General features: G+C 45.6%; 1 protein-coding gene across 1 annotated transcript; it reads left to right on the plus strand.

Annotated features, from left to right (window-relative positions):
- The first annotated feature begins 344 nt into the window (after positions 1-344).
- Positions 345-21,053, plus strand: HACD3 (3-hydroxyacyl-CoA dehydratase 3). Its single transcript, XM_038417829.2, has 11 exons — positions 345-551; positions 1,218-1,260; positions 2,517-2,590; positions 9,982-10,146; positions 11,779-11,833; positions 12,387-12,497; positions 13,404-13,531; positions 14,136-14,248; positions 14,974-15,080; positions 17,222-17,353; positions 18,334-21,053. Exons 1-11 carry the CDS (start codon positions 462-464, stop codon positions 18,408-18,410), a joined length of 1,095 nt encoding a protein of 364 aa, XP_038273757.1. The 5' UTR covers positions 345-461; the 3' UTR covers positions 18,411-21,053.
- The last annotated feature ends 140 nt before the right edge of the window (positions 21,054-21,193 follow it).

A 21,193-nucleotide genomic window follows, 5' to 3' on the forward strand; every position in this document is an offset into this window, starting at 1 on the left:
GCACTGGTGCTACCCATGGCCCAGCTGCACCATGCACTGGTGCTACCCAGGGCCAAGGTAGCCTAGCCTACCCGCACCATGCACTGGTGCTATCCAGGGCCCAGCTGCACCATGCACTGGTGCTACCCAGGGCCCAGCTGCACCACGCACTGGTGCTACCCAGGGCCAAGGTAGCCTGGCCTACCCGCACCACGCACTGGTGCCTGGCCTAACCTGCGGCACCATGCACCGGTGCTACCCGGGGTCCAGCCGCACCATGCACAGCCTAGGACGTACCAAGCCCTCGCCTGGGCCCAGCCCCCCTGGGCACCCCACAGCCGGAGGCGGGCGGGAGGAGACAGCGGCAGGGCGCGTGCGCATCGGCCGGGGAGCTCGCTCCGCCCCACGCCGGGGGCAACCAGCCACCCCCGGCCTCGCCAGGCGCCGCGCGGAGCCCTCGGAGCCCGGCCGCCCCCGCCGCCATGCTGCAGCGCCAGAGCCTGACCCCGCACGTGCACTGGGCGCAGCGGCACCGCGAGCTCTACCTGCGCGTGGAGCTGAGCGACGTGCAGGTACCGCCGGGCCCCCGATCCGCCGCCCCGCCCCGGTCCCGTCCGTGCACGGGGCCCGCAGCCCGGGGAGCCGCCTCTCCCACACTGTGCGGCGCCCCTGGTGCGTGCAGCGCGCCTACAGCCCAGGGAGACGCTCCTGTCGCGTCCATGGGGCATGCAGCCCAGCGAGACACCCACCCCACCGAACCGAGCCCCCATCCCGTGCATGGGAAATGCAGCCTCGGGAGACCCGCCTTCCCTACCGTACAATGCCCCTGTCCCGGGCATGGTGTGTACAGCCCAGGGAGACACCCCCTCCTTGCTGTACAGCGGCCCCCCTCCCGTGCACGGGGCATGCATCCCACCCCGCTCTACAGCACCCATGACCGTGTACAGCCCAGGGAGACCCCCCCCGCAGCGGCCCCCGCACCGTCCTGGGCATGGTTTATACAGCCCAAGGAGCCTACAGTTCCCCTATCTCATGCCAGGTGCATTAGGCATTAGGCTCCAAGAAAAAGGCTGGAGAACCACAGGTGTAACTGGTAACCTGGGTACTTGGCTGCTTGAAGTGCCCAGGCTCTTCTGGGTCAGATTCTGAATCCCCCTCAGTTGCCACAAGCCTGGCGTTAAACACTTTGTTTGAAACGGGTACACGCCTGCCGCCTAAAACATCCTCTCTTTCCTCAGAGCCCCGAGATCACCATTATGGACGACGTGCTTCATTTCAAAGGTAGGTGACTACGTTTGTTTTAAAGTTAATAGCATTCCTGATGCCTCTGCACAGGGGTGGACTCCTAGCAACACGCAGACATGCAGCCTGGGATTGCCAAGGGATTGCTGGCCACAACTTTTCTAATTTCTTTTCTTGGTCGTAATGATTTCGGCCCCAATCCTGGACCCCTACACTCACCCAAGAGAGCTTGAACATCAGAGCCTTTAGACAGAAGTGTAACACAATACAGCTGGAGCTGGTGGCTTTGGGTTTCAGATAAACGTTCTAGGTCTAGCTGAAGTAGTTGATAGGACCACCATATTTAATTTAAAAAAAACAAACAAACCATGCACCACATTTAAATATGTTGGCTGATTATCCATGTGTCTTTCCCTAAACTTCACATTGAAAGCAGTATTGCTGTCACAAAGACCTTGTGTGCAAATACTATCAGGTTTTGGACCAGGAACTAAAATTCAGTTTGAAAGGTAAATAGATTCCTTTGTAAAGGTTTTTTGTTTTGAGTGAACAGTTCAACCTTAAGGGACCGAGTTCACTGTTTTGCTTGTCAGGTTAGTGCTAGGAACATACTGTTGCTTTTTTGCATTAGGAATCTACTATGTGTCTTTCATACTGCATCCTTGAGCCTGTATACCACTCTTGTGGCCCAGAAGCATATGGTAAAGACGTAATGTGTTGGCTTAGATAGTATCAAGCTTTATGGGGACAGGATTATTTTACAATGGCACCTTTTAAAATGGCATATTTTTTGCTGAGCCTGCTGGCTTTCAGAGGATTTTATGGGGAAGGACCTGGCTTTGTAGGAAACTGATAAATCCTGGTGCATATTTGAACTCTGTCTTCACTGATGTTTTAGGGATTTCACCATTGCATCTTAAATTGGGCAGCTGATCCTTTGCTGCGATAGAGCCCGTTGGGAGGAACTTGCTCCTCCTGGAGTCTCATCCATTCCTGCCTCACATGAAGGTCCTTTTCCAGCACTGTTCTCTGTTATAGTGGATGTCGACCCCTCTATAAGGCACCCAACGCATTTTTAAATGTCACTTTGTTAAAAGTGAATTAAATTCTAAAAAGCTGTGACACTGTCTTTGCATGTCCATTATTAAATAGTTTGATCATGCAGCACTGTGGGGCAGGGGAGGGCACTTTAAACAAACACTCAATAATTATAGTTAAAGTTCATTTTGGACACGGTGAGCGGTGGTGGTGGGGAATCAGGATCTTTACACTGATTGTTGCTCCTTTTCTTTTAGCCCAGGGTCATGGTGCCAAGGGGGACAATGTATATGAATTTCAGCTTGCATTTCTAGAACCAGTCAAGCCCCAAGTATGTATTTTTTTCTTCTATGTTTTACAAAAGAAAAGTATTACTGTTGAGTGGTTAAAAAAAAAAAAACTCCCAAGGGAAATGGCTATATTTTAAATCTTCTGGGATGCTATTTAGGGTTGTTGCTTTGCTTCCTGATTCTATAACACAGAGGAGGGCAAACTACAGGCCACATCCAGGCCTGTCCTGCCTGGCCCTTGAGCTCCCGGCTGGGGAGGCTAGCCCCCAGCCCCTCCTCTGCTGTCCCCCCTCCCCCACAGCTGTGCCGCTGCGTGGGCAGTGCAACTGGCATTCCTGCCGCTCTGAGCAGCATGGTAAGGGGGCGGGGAGCAGGGGGGTTGGATAAGGGACAGGGGGTTTCGGGGGGCAGTTAGGGACAGGAAGCAGGGGGTGGTTGGATGGGGAACGGGGGGGGTTGGATAGGGGTGGGGTCCTCGGAGGGGGCGGTCAGGGGACAAGGAACAGGGGGGTTAGATGGGTTGGGGGCTCAGAGGGGGGCAGGAAATGGGAAGGGGCAGATAGGGGGCAGGGGGCCAGGCTGTTTGGGGAGGCACAGCCTTCCCTACCCAGCCCTCCATGGAGTTTCACAACCCCGATGTGACCCTCGGGCCAAAAAGTTTGCCTATCCCTGCTATTACAGATGATTTTACTAATGTTTAAAGTTCTAAATGCAGTACACATTCAATACCCTGTCTTTGAGCCTGATTCCGCAACCTTTCTCACACAAATCTCATACTGCTCTCATAAATATGGGTTTACATGAACGTGGCTTTAATTAACTACAGAAGCGAGTGGTGGGTAGCTTAAAAATTTACTGGAGCAGTAAAATAGAGAATCTATCAATTTTTCTGAATGAAACATCCCAGATTGGGGGAAATACAATCCGCTGTTAAGTTAGCATATGTGAAGTGCAGCCTCTCTGAAAGAAAACAACACCACCTCTTACATATTCTGTGACCTTGGTAAAAATCTTCATGTGTGCTCTCATTGCTTGTATGAATTACTAAGAATCCCAGCATGAACATGTTGCAACGCTCTTACTGTGAAGCACTGTCTTAGTTCCTGTCTTATAACTGGAGAGAGCTTCCTGGCACTCCAAGATCTGCCTGTCCTTTTAATCACAGGGGGTCCTGCACAACTGATCTTAACTCCCAGTGGGGAGCAGCTGTAGCAAGACTTGTCCTGTAATTGTCCTGGTTCTTTTTATTTGCCCACTAGGAATAGCGACAGTAAATCTGGGAAATTCTGCGTAATCCTTCCTTCCTTGGGGTAGATAGACCTTCCCTTCCCATCTTGCTGAGCAAAGAAAGGAGAGGAGTCACTTCACTTGAAATGCAGAATTTAACTCCTCTCTGGAGGGGTAAATTGCTGAATTTCAAGGGAATTGCCAACCCATCAATATCGAAGCAAAGCTTTGCAGTAAAAGCAGCAAAAGTTCTTTGACTTAGACTCCACTATAAACAGAGTTCCAGGCCTTGTCTACCCAAAGATTTGCAAGAAAACAACAAGAGATGAGAATTAAATTGATCTGGTTAGTTATTGTGGTGCATGTGTGCTCTTAGTGCAAAATAAAAAAAAAAGTGTTCATATGTTTAACTAAAATCAGTTGGCTCCATAGACTCTAGTCGCTTCTATTCCGAAATAAGTGTCCCCTCACAGAACTGCATTGAAATGATGACATTGGCTCTAGCAAACTGATTTGGTTAAATTGGCACAGGCCTATGTGTGGACCAGCCACTAGTCTAACCCCAAATCACTCTGAGCACGTCCTGCTGTATTTGTGCACCTGCACATCCTCCATGCCAATGCATAACAGCGTTGTTAAGAGACTTGACGTGTTTTAAATATCTGATAAAAGACCAATCAATGTGCTGGCAGGCTGTTCGGATAATCTGAGTCCAGGACTGGAGAGCGAGCTATGGCTCCCAACAAGTGGCATCTTGAGTGTCATATTACTAGACAGCATGGAAAGCTAACCAGTGACGGCCATATTGCTGCAGATGAGCTCCCAGAGGTGCTGGAGCCCCCTTGGCCAACACAGCTGTGCCAGCCAAAGTCCATAGTGTAGATTCAGTTAGAGCTACAGAAATATGCTTTGATTGGTATAGTAGGAGCACTTTGCTCATATAATATACCTGTACCGGTGAAGCACTCCCAGTCTGGACGCAGCTATTTCTGGCAAAGTTATGGTATCATAAAACCACCCCCCATGAGTGAAACAAGCCATGCCAGTAAAAGCATAGTTTTGCACATATCATTGCATCTACACTAGGGACTTTTGCCTGCACCCCTGTGTTGGTCAGGGAATTCACCTCTTCACACCCCTGGCCCACATAGCCATGCTGGCAAAAGTCCCTAGCATAGACCTGGTCTCAGGCAAGCATATCCTAGGCCACTTGTGGTACTATAGATCAAAACCAATATCTTCAAATCCCTTGGAAGCCATTAGGCACCCAGGGCAAGTCGCAGCACTAATGGAACATGCTAATTAAAAGGCTACTGGGTTTTGCACCAGCTTCGGTTTCTGGATGGATCAGAGATGCAGCCCCATGCAGAGTTCACTGACAAAGGATTGGTGAATGGCATAGGAGAAACAGCTGCACTGTACTGGTGCCACATAGGGTGGAGAAAAGCTGTTGCTCTCCCGTCAGCTAGTAGGTGGGAATCGAGTCACCCCAAGATTGCAAACTCAAACAACAAAACGTGGAAACACTCTTGTTCAGAGGCAGATCTTACTTTGGCCATAGCTTCTAGTTGCCTTCTCCAGTCTTCTAGCATCCGTCATATCAGACTGAGCTCAGCCAGTTGGTCCTCATTTGAGCTAGGTGTGGGGTAAGGTGATAAGCAGTACTGGCTGGCTTGGAGGGGGGAGAGCAGGGCATCATCAGCATTTTGAAGGACTGAGCACCCTCAGACAGGAGGAACAAACACCACCATCCTCTTAGATGTCTTAGCAAGACTAACAGAGTCCCCCAGGACAACCCCCTCGAAAGCTGTGGTGATCTGCAGGTGGGTGAGCACCACCTTGCAATCAGTGGTAACAGACCGTCCTGCATTAGCTGATGGAGCTAATGCTACTGCCTTAGACACATGACCTTCATCCCTTCCTTCCCAAATCACTTCATCGGTTTTTTCAATAAACTTAATCAAGGGTGGGGCTGGCATGTGGCTAGATTGTTGAATAGATTAAGAGCCCCATGTTGTGCAGGTCATCTGTTTTACATCTTCCCTATAAATATCTGTAGGTCCAGTCAGTCTAGTTCTCCAACCACAGCATCAGCTTATTGACATGATACCCTACTGTCACAGGATTAAATCTGGGATGTTTGCTTGTGGCTTCATACGGGTGGCTCATATTTTCAGAGATGGCCGCTAACCATCTTGCAAGTAAACAGAAGTGTTTAACTGTCCATTAATTATCTATTGTCTCCACCACATCAAAGGAGAGCCACACAGCTCTGCTGCCAGAGGGAAGTAATCAGAGCTCTCTCCCCACACTGAGTAAATGCATCTGATGAAGTGAGCTGTAGCTCACGAAAGTTTATGCTCTAATAAATTTGTTAGTCTCTAAGGTGCCACAAGTACTCCTTTTCTTTTTGCCCTCCCCACACTGTGATGTATGTAAATATAATTAAAGTAGGTATAGGAATGCATGGAGGGAGACCACGCCCCACTTGCTACAGTAGAATAGACCTGGAATGAAGGACCATTTACTGAAGATTTACCTGATCATGTGTCTCAGTGTGATTGAGTTAGAAACAATTTAACTTGGCTGCTTGAAGAAATAAAGCTTTGAGTAAAACTCCAGCTTCTCCACAAGACCCCCAAAACATGAAAACGTTAATTCTAGAAATGAGATTTTTAATGTAAAAGTTTTAAGTTGTTGTTGCTTTATTTCAGCTCCATTTTTAACCCAAACTCCAAACATGCACTCCTCAATATGTCAGGGCTTTGGAGCTGTGCTCCAGCTCCAGGCAAAAACCTGCAGCTCTACTGCTCCGGAGCTGCTTCGCGTTCCAAAGCCTGCAATATGTACTGTCCCTCGCTACCAAACAGTGGGTTATTTTTGTCTTGAGTGCATTTTAATCTCATATATTGAGAAGTTCAGTTGGCAGAATCTTGGCCCTTAACAGTTGCAGAGTCCTGGACAGAGGGAATGTACCTAATAGCTGGAATAGGACACAGAGAATCAGTTTTGTAAAGATATTTAGTCAATCAAGGATGCAGTAGTTGCCTTGTGTGGTTTTCAAAAATACTGAGGGTGAAAATTCCACAAGGCACCTATCTGATCCTCTGTGTCAGGTTTCTGTACCACTAACTTGCTGTTTAAACTCAGACAACTCACTGTTCTCTTTGAGCTTGAATTCACTAGCTTTTTATACCTGATTCCTAATTAATTTGAGATGCTTACACTAGCCTTTTCAAATGTGTATTTCACCCACCACACATGTTGGATGCAGGTTGATCAGGTGTTTATAGCCTGGCTCAAGTGTGTGGGGGGGAAGGGGGGAGAGTGGTCACACTAGCCTTAACGAATGTGTAAGTACCTCAAGGGGCCAAAGTCTAGTGTAGTTGTACCCTACGTCTGCTACCTCATTTGTAAAATGGAGAGATCTACTCCCAAAGGCTTTGTGTTTGTGAAATATTTAGCACCCCTTCTTACTCAAAGGATTGTAATCAAAGTGCTAAGTGTGGATTCAAACTGCACCAAAGATTTGACAGGTATGTGGGGTAGTGTAGAAATCCAGACGAGTGATTTTGCCCCCTTTCTAATTAAAGGTTCAAATATTTGTTCCATGGCCACTGCAGGAGGCAGGTGTCATAGTTAGGAGGTGGAGTTACTGTGCTGTATGAACTATCCCCAGTAGAAACATGGAGAAATGGCTTTCCCACCATTGGCCTGGTTCTTTGGCAGCTTCTGAGTGCCTGATCCATGGCCTTCATGTGCAAATGTGTGATCATCAGTCTGGATTTTTCTCTGTCAAAGGAGCTGATAAAATAAGAAAAGAGCAAAAGAACTGAGAAACTTTCACTTTGACTTGCAGCTCCACAAGCTGCCTCTCAGCACTTGCATATCTCTAGGTTATTTTAGGACCTTTTAAAATTGGGGCAGTTGCCCCTTGGGAAAGAGAGACCCCTTTCTTTCAGTTGTTACCACTGTACATTTTGCTAGTAAGAACTCACTGCAGCCAGTGCTAGCAGTATCTTCACGCTTGGCCTGAAATGTACCTTATTAAGGAGGACTGGGTGGTTCAGGGGATGACTAACAGGCCCCAGCCCTTTTTGTATTTAGGTCACTGGTTCAACTCCAGCCTGAAATTGATAGGTACCCTCTAATGCAGTTGTCACCAGCCAGGCGATGGCGATCGACTGGTCGACCGTGGAGCATCTGGCTGTGAATCTCACACGCTGAGATTGTCGGAGGCTCCATGATCGACCAGTCGATTGCAATCCGGTTGCCAACCCTCCTGCAGCCGAACTGGGAGTTTGACCGCTAACGGTCCGGTGGCGCAGTGGGGCTAAAGCAGGCTCCCTGCCTGCCCTAGCCCCGTTCTGCTCCCGGAAGTGGCAGTCATGTCTGACAGTGGCTCCTAGGGGGAGTGGGTGGTTCCCGTTCCCAGCCAATGGGAGCTGCGGAGGCGGTGCCTGCGGACAGGGCAGGGTGTGGAGCCATCTGCCTCTCTTCTCCGCCCCCTCCCCCCCGGCGGAGCCACTGCCGGACACGGCGGCTGCATCTGGGAGCGGTGTGGGGCGAGGGCAAGCAGGGAGCCTGCCTTAGCCCCGCTGCCCCGGAGCTGTCTGAGGTAAGCCGTGCCCGGCCAGAGCCCACACACCAAAATCCTCCTGCACCCCAGCCCTGAGCTCCCTCCAGAGTCTGCACCCCACATCCTCAGCCCCCCCCCTGCACCCGAACCCCCTGCACCCTGAAGGGTATGCTTGTGTTTTAGAAGGTAGGGGTGCACAGAGAAGCATGCTGTGGCTCACCACCCTAGGAAAATTCTAGAAAAGGCCAAGGGGAGGGGGGGTGAGCTCAACATGTGGAGTGGAGACGTATAAGCATGTGATGAACAAATCCATATCTGGAAAGGTTAAATATGATTGGCTAGAGGTTTGTGTTATGTAACTGCCATGCGCTATAAAACAGCAACGGGAGGCGCTCCTTGCTGGAGGGGCTCTCCCTTTGTGCACATTGAATAAAGTCTTGTTGAACTGAATTGAATAAAGTGCCGAAGACCCTTGATTCTGCCCAGCATCTGACTCATTTGGTTATTATTGGGAACCACAAAATCCCAACAACCCCGCAGCCCAACCCCCTGCCCCAGCCCACTCCCGGAGCCTGCACCCGAACCCGCTGCCTGAGCCACCTCCCGGACCCAGACTCCCTCCCGGAACCCGCACCTTGAACCCCCTCCTGTACCCCTGCCCCAGGCCCAGTCCGGAGCCACCTCCCGGACCCCAGATCCCTCTGCCTCACCCCACAGCCCGCCCCCCCCCACTCAACCCCCTGTCCCAGTCTAATGAAAGTGAGTGAGCGTGGGGGAGAGCGAGCGACGGAGGGAGGGGGGATGCTGTGAGTGGCGCTGCGGCAGGGGGCGGGGCAAGGGTTTTTGGGTTTGTGTGATTACTGTTGTTTCTACAGTTCCTTTGAGGTAGATCCTGCGTTGCGCTTAAATTCAAAAAGTGATCTTGTGCTTAAAAAGGTTGGAGACCACTGCTCTACTGGCTGTTTAGTGGCCTGTGTGAAATGAACTGAGGGTCTTGGGAAACCAGTCTACTGACAGCTAGACCATCCCAAAAACTACCACCACTGCAGCTGGCACCCTTGATAGGCAGTTACCACAGAGGCGCCAGACGCTGAATGTGGCTGTGGATACTGACCTGCCTTCTCCCCCGTACGGTATATCAATACTGCAGTTGGGGCATGATTGCAGCTCACGCAGACGTACCCGAGCTAGCTTTAATCTGTCTAGCTCAGGCCCCAGAGCCGTGAAGTTGCAGCAGCCTGGGTTTCCGTGTGGGCTAGCAGCTTGAGCGATTACCCAGCGTTCCAGGTGGGCCTGTACAGCATGCGTTTCTGTGGCTTACTGCTACCCTACCCGAGCTAGCTAGAGTAAAACTAGCTCAGGTTTGTCTGCGCAAGCTGCACTTGCAACCCCTGACTGGCATGTAGACAAATCCTTAGACACAACCCTTCTACGTCAGGGTTGGGGCAGCGCAAATAAGCCGCACTGCTGCTGCCTGTGTTGTACATGCATTGGTGATAGAGGACTTTGCTCTCCAGAGCCGTCAATGCAGAACCTTTCACCAGCCCCAAAAACATTCTTGTTATGAGGGCCCCAGCTCTAATGAGGCATGTTCCTGTGTCTGCCCCCCCACTGTGTGTTTCGCAGCTGGAGTACAAAGTGACTCAAAGGCAGTTGAACATCACCGTGCAGAAAAAAGAAAGCAACTGGTGGAAAAGACTCACCAAACAGGAGAGACGCCCAATGTTCCTAGCCCCTGATTTTGATCGCTGGCTAGATGAGTCTGATGCTGAAATGGAACTCAAAGCAAAGGTCAGTACTCCATGCGCTTTCGGAGCAGTTTAAATAAGCAGCTAAGAGTGCATGTCCTAAGAAATACCTAGATTCTTGCCATTGAGTTAACATATTTATATTTGGAGTTCTGACTAGTGTGCTGGTTGCAAGATCCAAATTAAACAATAATAAATGGATTCAGTATAAAGACCTGAAACTAAAAGGGGAAGGCCCTACTAGGTGAGGTGTTTGGTTTAAAATGAGCATTATCTGTAAATTATTATACACAGAGGCCCCAGTCTGGATCAGGGTCCCATTGTACTAGACCAGTGGTTCTCAAACTTTTGTACTAATGACCCCTTTCACATAGCAAGCCTCTGAGTGCGGCCCCCCACATACATTAAAAGCACTTCCTAATATATTTAACATAAATGCTGGATGCAAAGCAGGGTTTGTGGTGCAGGCTCACGACCCCCCCATATAATAACCTCGTGACCCCCTGAGGGGTCCCGTCCCCCAGTTTGAGAACTCCTGTGCTAGACACTATATAAACATATATGGATGGTCCTTGCCCTGAAGAGCTTGCAGTCTAAATAAGCTGAAATCCTTGGGATATCTGATGTTGGCAGAGAGCTCAAGCTATCTTGCCTACCTACAAACCAAGGTCTCCAAAAGTTGAGGTGCCTAGCCATGAGAGACAGCGTGTCCTCTGTTCTTCTTAAACGAGACTGACTCAAGCACATGCTAGCCTTTTGCTTATATTGCTTTTAGAGTTGGCCCCAAATCAGAATGCTCCCAAATGGATCTGGCTCTGAACTTGACAGGTTATATCTCCTAGATAGTGTGTGCTGTTTCCTTCAGTCAAAGACCAAGAGAGACTCACTTTCTAAAACACTCCAGCCTCGCTTGTGTGAAAAGCAGGAGTCCCAAGATTGTTTCTAAAATGAGGATTTCTAGGTAGAGTGTCCAGAAGCAGCCTCCTGAGCCACCAGGCTGTCCTTGTCTTTACATTCAGCTATGTGGTAATTCAAATGCTCTCTACTGCATTCAGAATGGTTAGCAAAGAAATAACAATCCCTCTTGGAAAGGACGCAAACGTCCATGCAAAAGCGTGAGTGGTGTCATTTCTACAACACACACTGCCCCATGGTCAGAAGGACAAGTCTATTTCTTACCTCCTAATGACCACGTAAGTTATACAGGATATTGCAAAGGGCTGTTTTGATTTATACAGCAATCCAGAGTGACTTTACTTCTTCCCAGGAGTTAACAATTGGGGTGTGTGTTAAATGGTCTGAAGAGAGCCAGAGGATGACTTCACACTCTCATAAGAAAAGGAACAGTTTTGAGTGGTGGTAATGATCAAGAATTAACATGGAAAATGGCCATTTTCACACCACAAAATGTATTCATTAGATGAAAATATATAATGAAGGTTGCATAGCTGGTTAGACAACCATTAGCTATTGCAGTAACACTCTTTCTGACAATGAAGAATCTGCACAGTTTTGCCTAGGTGAAAAATTTAACACATTAGACTAGTAAGTAGATATTAGCTGACTCTAAAACCCCACTAGCTTTGCAGCAGAACAGTTAACTAAATATTAGCTGCTAATTACTGTATAGAAATACTACACTAAAACCCTTTAAAACTTTATCCCTAATTTTTAGGAAGAAGAAGAAAGGATTAACAAAATCAGAATTGAATCCAGAGTCCCTAAAGACCGTAAGTGACTGTATCTTCAAATCAACCTTACTAATTTAGTGGATAAGATAGTGGCAATGGCTTGCTTATGCACATCACGCGCAAAATATTACCTCTGTAAGCATGCACTTAAGTACTTCCGATGCTGTCATGGTAGTGTTGATAGACTTGTTGTCTCTCTGTAAAACTAGTATACGGCACTTTATTATGTATATAACTACTTACAAGCTGAGTAAAACCACACTACTGTTTCATAGAGGATTTGAACATTTTTGTCATCAATAGTGCCAGCAGGGGATGTGAGATAGGTGCAGATAGGTGAGATAGGTGAGCACCAAGCTGAGATAGGTGCAGCACTCCTGTTATTCCAGTGCTGAGTTTCCCTTGAGTCCACATGGCAAATTGTTTGGTAGTCCTGTATTGTCCAGAATAGCGTGAAACCTTGTTTTCTTTTGTAACCCATCTTCAGATTTGAAAGGCTAACTCACTAACCCACCTCGCCACTGAGAGCCAGTTGCAGAATATAGGAATGCTGTTGCATTTTGCTAACATGATTGTTTAACATTGATTATAGCTTTCAGACAGCTGAAGAGAGGATATTTGTTCATGTATAATCTTGTGCAGTTTTTGGGGTTCTCCTGGATTTTTGTGAATATGACAGTTCGCCTCTTTATCTTAGGAAAAGGCAAGTAATAAGTACTATTTTATCCTATTTTATTTTATTCCTCCTTTCACCCTTTGCAGTAATGTCTAAACAATGACATCTAAATTATGCCACATAAACTGTAAATACTTGATTGAAATGCACAACAAAACCCTCCCAAAAGTTGTTATAACATTAAGGACAGGACCTGTAAATAATCACAGAGTCTGTGATTTATGGGCATCAGTAATATTTTCTGTAATCGATACATGCTAAATTTTAATTTTAAAAAAGAAACTGTATTGTGGAGTGGGGTGTGGGGGAATGAAAAATCTCACTTGAAACTTTTATTGGACCGCCTTCTGTTGGTGAGAGACAAGCTCTGTGTGGCTTGAAAGCTTATCTCTGTCATCAGCAGAAGGTGGTCCAATAAAATATATTATCTCACCCACCTTGTCTCTCTACTATCCTGGAACAGACATGGCTACAACTACACTGCCTCGCACTCGAGACAGACGTTTCTTACATTTAGAGAGCCAGTATTATTAAAAATGGATTGGCTCAAATGTTATTTTTCTAAAAGATCCAATTGTCCATGCTGTTAATCCAGAGCACAGCCCTCTTTCTTTTCCATATTATTTACTGAAGTAGCTCTAATTATACTTGCATTGGGGGTTAGACTAGATGACCATTGTGTCCCTTCTAACCCTATGATTCTTTCAGCATAGGACTTTTACTTTGATCGGGTAACATTTTTAAGGCTTTTACTCTGACTGCACACTAGCCTGCATATAGGCTGTACACACAAGGTTGAACACTAAATTTTCCCAACACAAATATAGTTCTAAAATATTTGAGTGAGTCAGTATTTGTTGGGGGCTGTGTAGTCAAGCTGGCTTCTCCTGGCAGGCAAATTCAGATGCCTTAAAGCGGTTTTTTGTTTGATAGATTCCTTCTACGATACATTTGACACCATTGCTGACATGATATATTTCTGTCAGACGCTCGCATTTATAGAGATCCTGAATTCACTAGTAGGAATCGTCAGATCACCATTTATACCTTCTTTTTTCCAGGTAATATTTTAAGATTCCTCGCACCCCAAGTTATTACAGTTTATATTGTGATAGTCTTAGCCATTACTGCTTTTAAAAAAAAGCAGGGGGCGGGGAAGGGGAGGAGGAAATGGCATCAATTTGGAGTTACGCCAGGGATATATATTGCCCCATAGGTAGAATCCAGGCTTCCTAGCCTGGGTTGGTAGGCTGCCTTCTTGGGTTGTCTGACGAGACAAGGAGTTGGGGAAAAGACAAGAACAGCAGGGGGTGGGAGGAAATCCTCATGCACTTGGACCAGCTCAACTTCCCACAGCAAACCCACTGTGCTGCAAAAGGTGTGGCCACCTTCTCTCTCTGCTCCTGGGTTGGCTCCTAATATAGCTGGTCAGTATGTACAAGGACTACAGGCTTAGGAAGCATTTCCCCAGCCCACAGCTCAGCTCCAGAGGCACATGCCCTGGTCTTCCAGCACCACTAATGTGCCCGGGCCCTGAGCTGCGTGTGCAGCTCTTATGGAGCCTGTGTATTTCTAGTGGGAAGGGCTCACTGTTGCCCTCTGACTGTGCCACATTGGTATCTGTTGAGTATACTTACATGTATGTGTTGGTGTTTTGTTAAATAGGTACTTGGAAGAAATTTTGTCTTGTTTATTGTCCTCGGAAATGTGGAGGAAATGCAAAGCAAAGCGGTGGTGTTCTTTGTATTTTACTGCTGGAGTATTATTGAGTTATTCAGGTTTGTAGGATTTTCCTTTGACGTGCATGGAATGCCAGGGGTCTACTGAAAAACAGCCTTTTGCTTTAAAATAATTTTTATTTTGCCATTAAGAAACACCCAGTGGCATTCGCATTATAGCCCCTGCTGATAAAGCATTCCTTGGGACTCAGATTTGTCACAGCATAAGTGTCTTGCTAGTTTCCTGTGTCTGGCAGAGTCTGGGACTGATTCCAATGTGAGATACCAGAGTGCATGTTGCTACATGTCTGGGAAAACTTGCTGCTATGTTCCTCTACCCATTTCCTAGCTCTTGGTAAGGAAATCTGATTTTCATGTCACTTTCCACAGGACATTCAGACCTTTAGCTAAAGAATGTGATGGATTCTGGGAATTTCTGGTGTTTGTCTGCCAACTACATTGTATTCTATTCATTTTTTGGGATCTAAATTGAAATATTTGTTGAAGAAAGCAGACCGTTAACCCTATCCAGGTTGCCAGGATAATAGGTCTAGTACAAGCTGTCAGAGGAAAAACATACCTGCCGGAGCTCCATATGAAACAGTCCCTTTTTAATATTCTTACTCATTATTTACAATTAAGACAATAACTAAACGAATTGATCGTGTTTATCATGAATATTTGACATTGACAACATCATACAGTGATTATGCACAATATTGTAACTTAAGTGGAAAGTTAAACTTTTAAGTAATGTCTGTCTTTCAAACTGAATTTTACTCTAGGTATCCATTCTACATGCTTTCCTGCATTGATATAGAATGGAAATTACTAACTTGGATCCGATACACCATCTGGATTCCTCTCTATCCTTTAGGCACGTTGGCAGAAGGTATGCTTCAAAAACACAGCCTTGTAGATCATGCTGCTCTGTATAGAGATGAGAGAGTAATTCATATTTTGGTTTGATGGTGGAATTGAAAAACCTGAAAAAAATTAGTTTATTTTGAACCAAAATAATATCATTCTGATCAAACACAAAGTTTCAAAGCAAAACTGCTAGTTTTGAAGCAACATTTTGATGGTTAGTTTCAAAATAAAATGTTGAATAGGTTTGTTTTGACTTCTACGTTCCCCCCCCCCCCCCCCCCGTTTGTTGTTCCACCCAAACCATTTGCTGAATTCGACCTGAATTTTAATAGTTTGGGTTGCCTCACAATTGCATTTTTGGCAGATTTGTTAGTCAACTGAAAATGTTCACCCAGCTCTCGCTAAGTCAAATGCACTGTACTGTGCCTTGGTCACGTCTGAAGAGTGAAAGCTAAGGGTAACATAGGCCCCGGTTCCCACTGTTTGCATAACAAAAGCGGTCGCAATAATTGGCGGCCTTGCTGGGAGTGTCAGAGAGACCTAAGGTTGGACTGGTGCAGAAACTGAACTTACCTCAGACCTGTAGAGGTGCAGGCGTGAGGCACGTCTGCACCAGGGAAGTTTGCACTAACATTGGCTTTGCTTTACTTTGCCCTTTGGATACGTAGAGGACTTCCGTCTCCAGCTCTGTCGCTTTCTTCATCCATCCTACTATCACCCATAGCACCTCAAGAAGAAATGTTTGGATTGCCAGGCTGGCAGCCTAGCACTCCTGTCCGCCAAGAGGTGCATCTTGGAGTTACACTGGTGTGAGCCACAGCTCCTCCCAGCTGATACAAATGAAGGCATTGCTAGAAGCTTTGGGAAAAGATACACGGCCATAGCTGCTCAAAGGCTAGTTACAAAGTGATAGGAGCGGCTGGAGCAAAAGTCGATGCTAGTGGTGTCTGCGCTTGAAATAATCCTTCTAGGCTAAGGGCGAAGAGAGGAGAATGGTCCCCAGTCAGGGTTTCTCCCTTCCCAAAAGAGAGACTCCACTTAAAGTAAGGTAGGAAGCACAGGTCTCCTAATACACAGGAAGAGCAGGAGAATGAGACGTGAGGCATGGTACGAGCAAATCACCCCACATACAGTTGAACAGGAAAACGGATGCACAATTTGTTTACTTTTTTTGGCCGGTTTGGGTTGTTGCTCTTCTTCATAGTGAGATTTGGGAGAAGCTGTTTTTCACTTTGTGTGTGTGTGAAAACACTGTATGATCCCTATCCCCTCCTCCTGCAGCAGGGAAGGAGAGCCGTGTCTGTGCACTTTATTACTCGGGGAGTCTGGCTCCTTCTCCCCTGGACAGGGAGGGCGTAATGGTCTCACACTTTAGAAAGGGCACGGGCCTAAATCTTAAATTGCACAGGGGACCCATGAGCAATCTTGGCTCCAAGTCCCTGGATCTTGGGACACTCACAGGGTGCCACTCTTCCTGGAGCTCCTCCACCCACTGGCTCTGTGACTGTGCTACCAGTGGTTGCAGCACCAGGGGGTAAAAGCCATAGAGTGGAAGTAGTCTCCAAGCTGCAGCTCCTATTCCCGTAGAGCCCGAAGTATAATGTTCTCGTGAGAGGAGCGTGGCTGGCTTTAGAGGCAGGTGGGGAGCATGAAACATGGGCTGTGTCCCTTCCTGTGTTTTTAGGGCCAATTTGAAAACAACTACTTTGGGGAGACAGCAAGGCTCGAATTCTCTTGCTACACATCATCTTATGTGGAGATGAATGGTGTGTGTTTAACTTCTGTTTCACTGCAATAGAAATTTGTACCAACTTAAGTTTCTAAAGAAACAGTGAGAAACAGCAGAGTGCACTGAACCTAGCTAGCAAAGCTAATATCTTGTTGCTGTGGGTGAATTAATAGCATTGCCCACCAATGCCAACAAACAAACAAACAAAAAAAAACTAGGAAAATATCACGACTTAGGTGCAGCTGTGTTTAAAGATACCACTTAAAACTAGTTTATGCTGAAGTCTTTCTAGATTACAAGAGCTTGTCAGAAAGTATCAAAATATTTTACCATTAAAAGAGAACAACTTTGAGAAGCTTCGTTTTTTGACCAGCTCTAGAGTTTACCTTGTCCTTTGTATTTTGCCTATAATCTTCTTGGCCTTCTGCTTTCAGCTGTCTGTCTGATTCAGGCCATTCCAATCTTCAGTGAAACAGGGAAGTTTAGTTTCACACTGCCATATCCGATGAGCATCACAATCAAATTTTCATTCCTTCTTCAAATCTACCTTATGATGTTATTTTTAGGTAAGTTTTTGTTGTTTCATTGTATTTCTCTCCTGTTGAAATACCAAAAGTCATTTATGTACAAAAAAGGAGTAACAGATTGCAACTTTAAATTAGCATATCTGATTGGTCATTGTTATACCAATTTGAGCTTAAACTGTCTTCATATTGTAGTGAATAGCACAGGTTAACCCAAAAAGGAGACCTCTATAACAGATCACCTTGAAGCACATGCAGATACACCAGAGGCCAAAATATTACAATTATTATATCAGAATCATTGGGTAAAAGTGTGGACTTCTGCAGGATTTTGCTGGATTCTTTGTGTACTTCAAAACTACACAGATGTCAACCAAAATACACTGATACTAGTGGAATATGAAGAAGCAGTTCCCTGAAGAGCTTCATAGGAGGGTTTTTTTTTTAAAAAAAAAAACAGTAGTTTAATGTTTAACTGATCAGCTACAATTGTTTGTTCTCTATCATTAGTGGACTAATGATAGAAGTGTACTGTGGGCAGGTTGAGCCTACATCTCTGTGGATCCAAAAGTCTCATTGAAATCAGAGGAATACAGAATCTAGCCCATGATTTTTAAATGAAAATTTTGAACTCCAAACTTCATTTCATCTGATGAAAAAAGACTTAAATGACACCAACCCTGTTTCTGTGGTTTAGTCTGATGTGGGTTGCTTAGGTTTGTGACACTTTTTCTCACAAGCTAGCACAAGATTCTAGAATTATTTCCCCCTCCCTCTGTCTTCAATACCGTTACCCCTAAAGGGTGACAACCAGAACTCCTAAGCACCCCTACAATAACAAACAGTGTGGGTTGTTGCAGTCTCAACCCTACCTCAGCAACGACTCATTTGTCGTTAGCTTTCATAGTTTTTTGTACCTACGTGAGAAGAAAATCTGAAATCATTTTTAACTCAGTGCAGTTATTTGGCATAAGTAATCTGCAGATTTTCAGTTCTGCCTAAACCATTATTTCTCTTTTCAGGTTTGTTTATAAACTTGCGTCACCTCTACAAGCAAAGGAGACAGCACCTTGGATCAAAAAAGAGAAAGATGAAGTAAAGCAGGGACTACAGTGCTTTCCTAGATCTAATTTATCTTAATGACAGGAGCCTCTGATTCTTACAATTTTATCTATTATAATAATGGAAAGGATTTTCTACAGTTAAATGATTGTTAGATTTCATAGTGAGTCTTCAGATAGCATTCCCATACACTGTATTGAGTTCCTCTTCAGTCATATATGCATGGCACTTAATGTTGAACAATGGCAATAGTTAAACATGTTTCCTATCAGTTACCCGTATTATAAAAGGTTTCAGAGTAGCAGCCGTGTTAGTCTGTATTCGCAAAAAATAAAAAGAGTACTTGTGGCACCTTAGAGACTAACCAGTTTATTTGAGCATAAGCTTTTGTGAGCTACAGCTCACTTCATCGGATGCATTCAGTGCATCCGATGAAGTGAGCTGTAGCTCACGAAAGCTTATGCTCATATAAATTGGTTAGTCTCTAAGGTGCCACAAGTACTCCTTTTATTTTTTGCGTATTATAAAAAGAAATCCTATATGCAAAAACCTGAGCAGTTCTAACTGGGAATATAATAGTTATTCTTAATTGGATATTTACTCTCTCTCAGATATTGAATGCAGATAGGGCTTGTGATGCTGGGGTATAGTATTTCAGACCATCCACTCCATGCTATGTGAAACTGACTAGGAATGGCCTGAGGAACAGAGACCAAGAGCAGCATGGAAAATATATTTATTAATGGTCAGTGCTAGGTCTGCTTTTTTTCAGCAGGCTTTTGCTGATATATTTAAACCTGGGAGCAACTAGTGTCAGCATTGGACACCACCAGCTTGTTCTCAATGTATGTACAATAGGAAGGCTTAATCTCTCTCCCCCATGGAATAGAAACATGTAGGGGTGTCCAGCAGCCTCTGTCTGGCTACATACGTCCTAGCCAGTCATTAGTGGGAGCTACCTACTCCTTCAAATTTCCCTCACCAGTTGACATAGCTGCTACTTCCCATGGCCTTGTGGTCACTAACTCTGCCCTTCCAGATGGTGAGAATTTAAATGCTCAAATTCAGACACTGGAAAACCAGGCTGTGTAGCATTGAGGTTCTAATCCCTGCCATTCTTCCCCCCCAGTAGCCCACAAAAATTAGAATTACACCAGGAAATGCAGAGGTAAAGCAGGCCTCTCTTGAGATGATCCCACAACCTTCATTCTGCTATTATAGGGAGGCCAGCCCCTTGTCCTCTCTGTTTTGGGAATGGTAGTGTAAGTGCTTGGCTCAAACCCTGTTGAGAAGGCAGCAAGCACCTGTTTTCCTATTCCTTCCATATTTCCTGAATGCAGAGGACTGCAGCTAAGGAGTCTGCATGCCAGGCTGGCAATTTGCTTTTGGGGTGCAGTGTTGGGGGCCTAATAAGTGCGTGACCATTTTGGTATTGTGTACCAGATACCAGCAAATGGGAGGCAAGTGATATGTTTGGTTTATGCCTTAGGTGAATTTTAAACAATTAAAATTACTTTTAACAAAGAAACCCCCAGTGGTTAAAAATGAGCCGTTTTGAATAAAGGGAACGGTGATAAAAATGACTCCTGTGCTCCCAGCCTGATCTACCAGGTCTTAGCCCCCTCTGACTTTTTGCATCTTCCCTGACATGAACTAAAGTCTGATTTAAATAAACTTAATTGTAACCTTGACTACAGAGCAGCTAGTTGCTCTGTTGACCCAGCTGAGTCTAGTACTCTTTCCCCCAGCACCCACTGTAACCCTTGTGCAAGTTAATTCCAGAGCAATCACTAAACTTTAAGAAGATCAATTTATTGCCATCCCACTGATTGTATGGTTTTATTTTACGAAAGCATAACACCAGGAAAAAAACAACCAAAAAACCCTCTATACAGGAAAATAGGTACTTTTCGTTCTCCATCCCTAACGCATCAAACATGTGGCTGTATTTTCGATGTGAAATATCTTTTCCCCCCAAAGATTGTTATTGTGAGGTTAACACTAGAACATTTAGGTGGGGTTTTTGCAGAGAAGTGGTCCCAACCGCCACTGAAGGCATTCTGCAAAAAGGCACCATCCTAAGGAACTTTCACCACTATTGAAGGGCAGGTCTTCCAGCACAGCTGCACCACGGTAGCACTTAAGTGAAATCATACCTACACCAACGGGCGAGCGTCTCCACAAGAGGTGGTAGCTGTGTTGACAGGAGATGCTCTCACACACACACAGCACTGTCTACACACTAAGCCCAGTCAGTATAACTGCATGTTGCTCAGGGGTGTGATTTCACCTGAGTGACATTGTAATACCAATATAGGTCTGTAGTGTAAACCTGGCCTAAAAGTGTTAAAAGGAGCCTTTCTGCTTGAAAGGCTAAGCCCAGCTTCCTCAGGATAGTTACATCATAATTTGTACACAGTGTCACTTCTACATCTATTTGACAGTGAATCAAGGGATTGAATATCTTGGTGCCGACACTGAGAATTTAACACAGCATTCATTCTTCTAATTACTTTAAAGGGCATTTAAACATTTATGAAATACATGGTGGTGAGGGTATGGGGCAGGCACTGCAACCCATATTTAGTGTGATTTGCCATGGATCTTAAACTACTGAGTTTGGTTGTCCTTCCAAAGGCAGCTGAATGTGTATTTCTATTAATAAAGATTTACAAGCAAAGTCTTTCATTTTGCTATTTGTACAGCCTCTTATGCAAGTGGACAAGAGCAATTTGTTACCTGATCTTCATGCTGGAGACATGATCAAGGTTTAAGCCTCCATAATGCTGAACATGCATGTCCGTTCTTTTGAAATGGAAT

The sequence above is a fragment of the Dermochelys coriacea genome, chromosome 10, assembly GCF_009764565.3.
Source record: "Dermochelys coriacea isolate rDerCor1 chromosome 10, rDerCor1.pri.v4, whole genome shotgun sequence".
Taxonomy (NCBI): domain Eukaryota; kingdom Metazoa; phylum Chordata; order Testudines; family Dermochelyidae; genus Dermochelys; species Dermochelys coriacea.

What these genes read in the sequence shown, in the direction of transcription:
- HACD3 (XM_038417829.2), top strand. Translation starts at nt 462, where the DNA reads ATGCTGCAGCGCCAGAGCCTGACCCCGCACGTGCACTGGGCGCAGCGG. An exon ending in CGACGTGCTTCATTTCAAAG is followed by an intron (nt 1,261 to 2,516) that starts GTAGGTGACTAC and finishes CTTTTCTTTTAG; the next exon opens with CCCAGGGTCATGGTGCCAAG. An exon ending in AAATGGAACTCAAAGCAAAG is followed by an intron (nt 10,147 to 11,778) that starts GTCAGTACTCCA and finishes CCTAATTTTTAG; the next exon opens with GAAGAAGAAGAAAGGATTAA.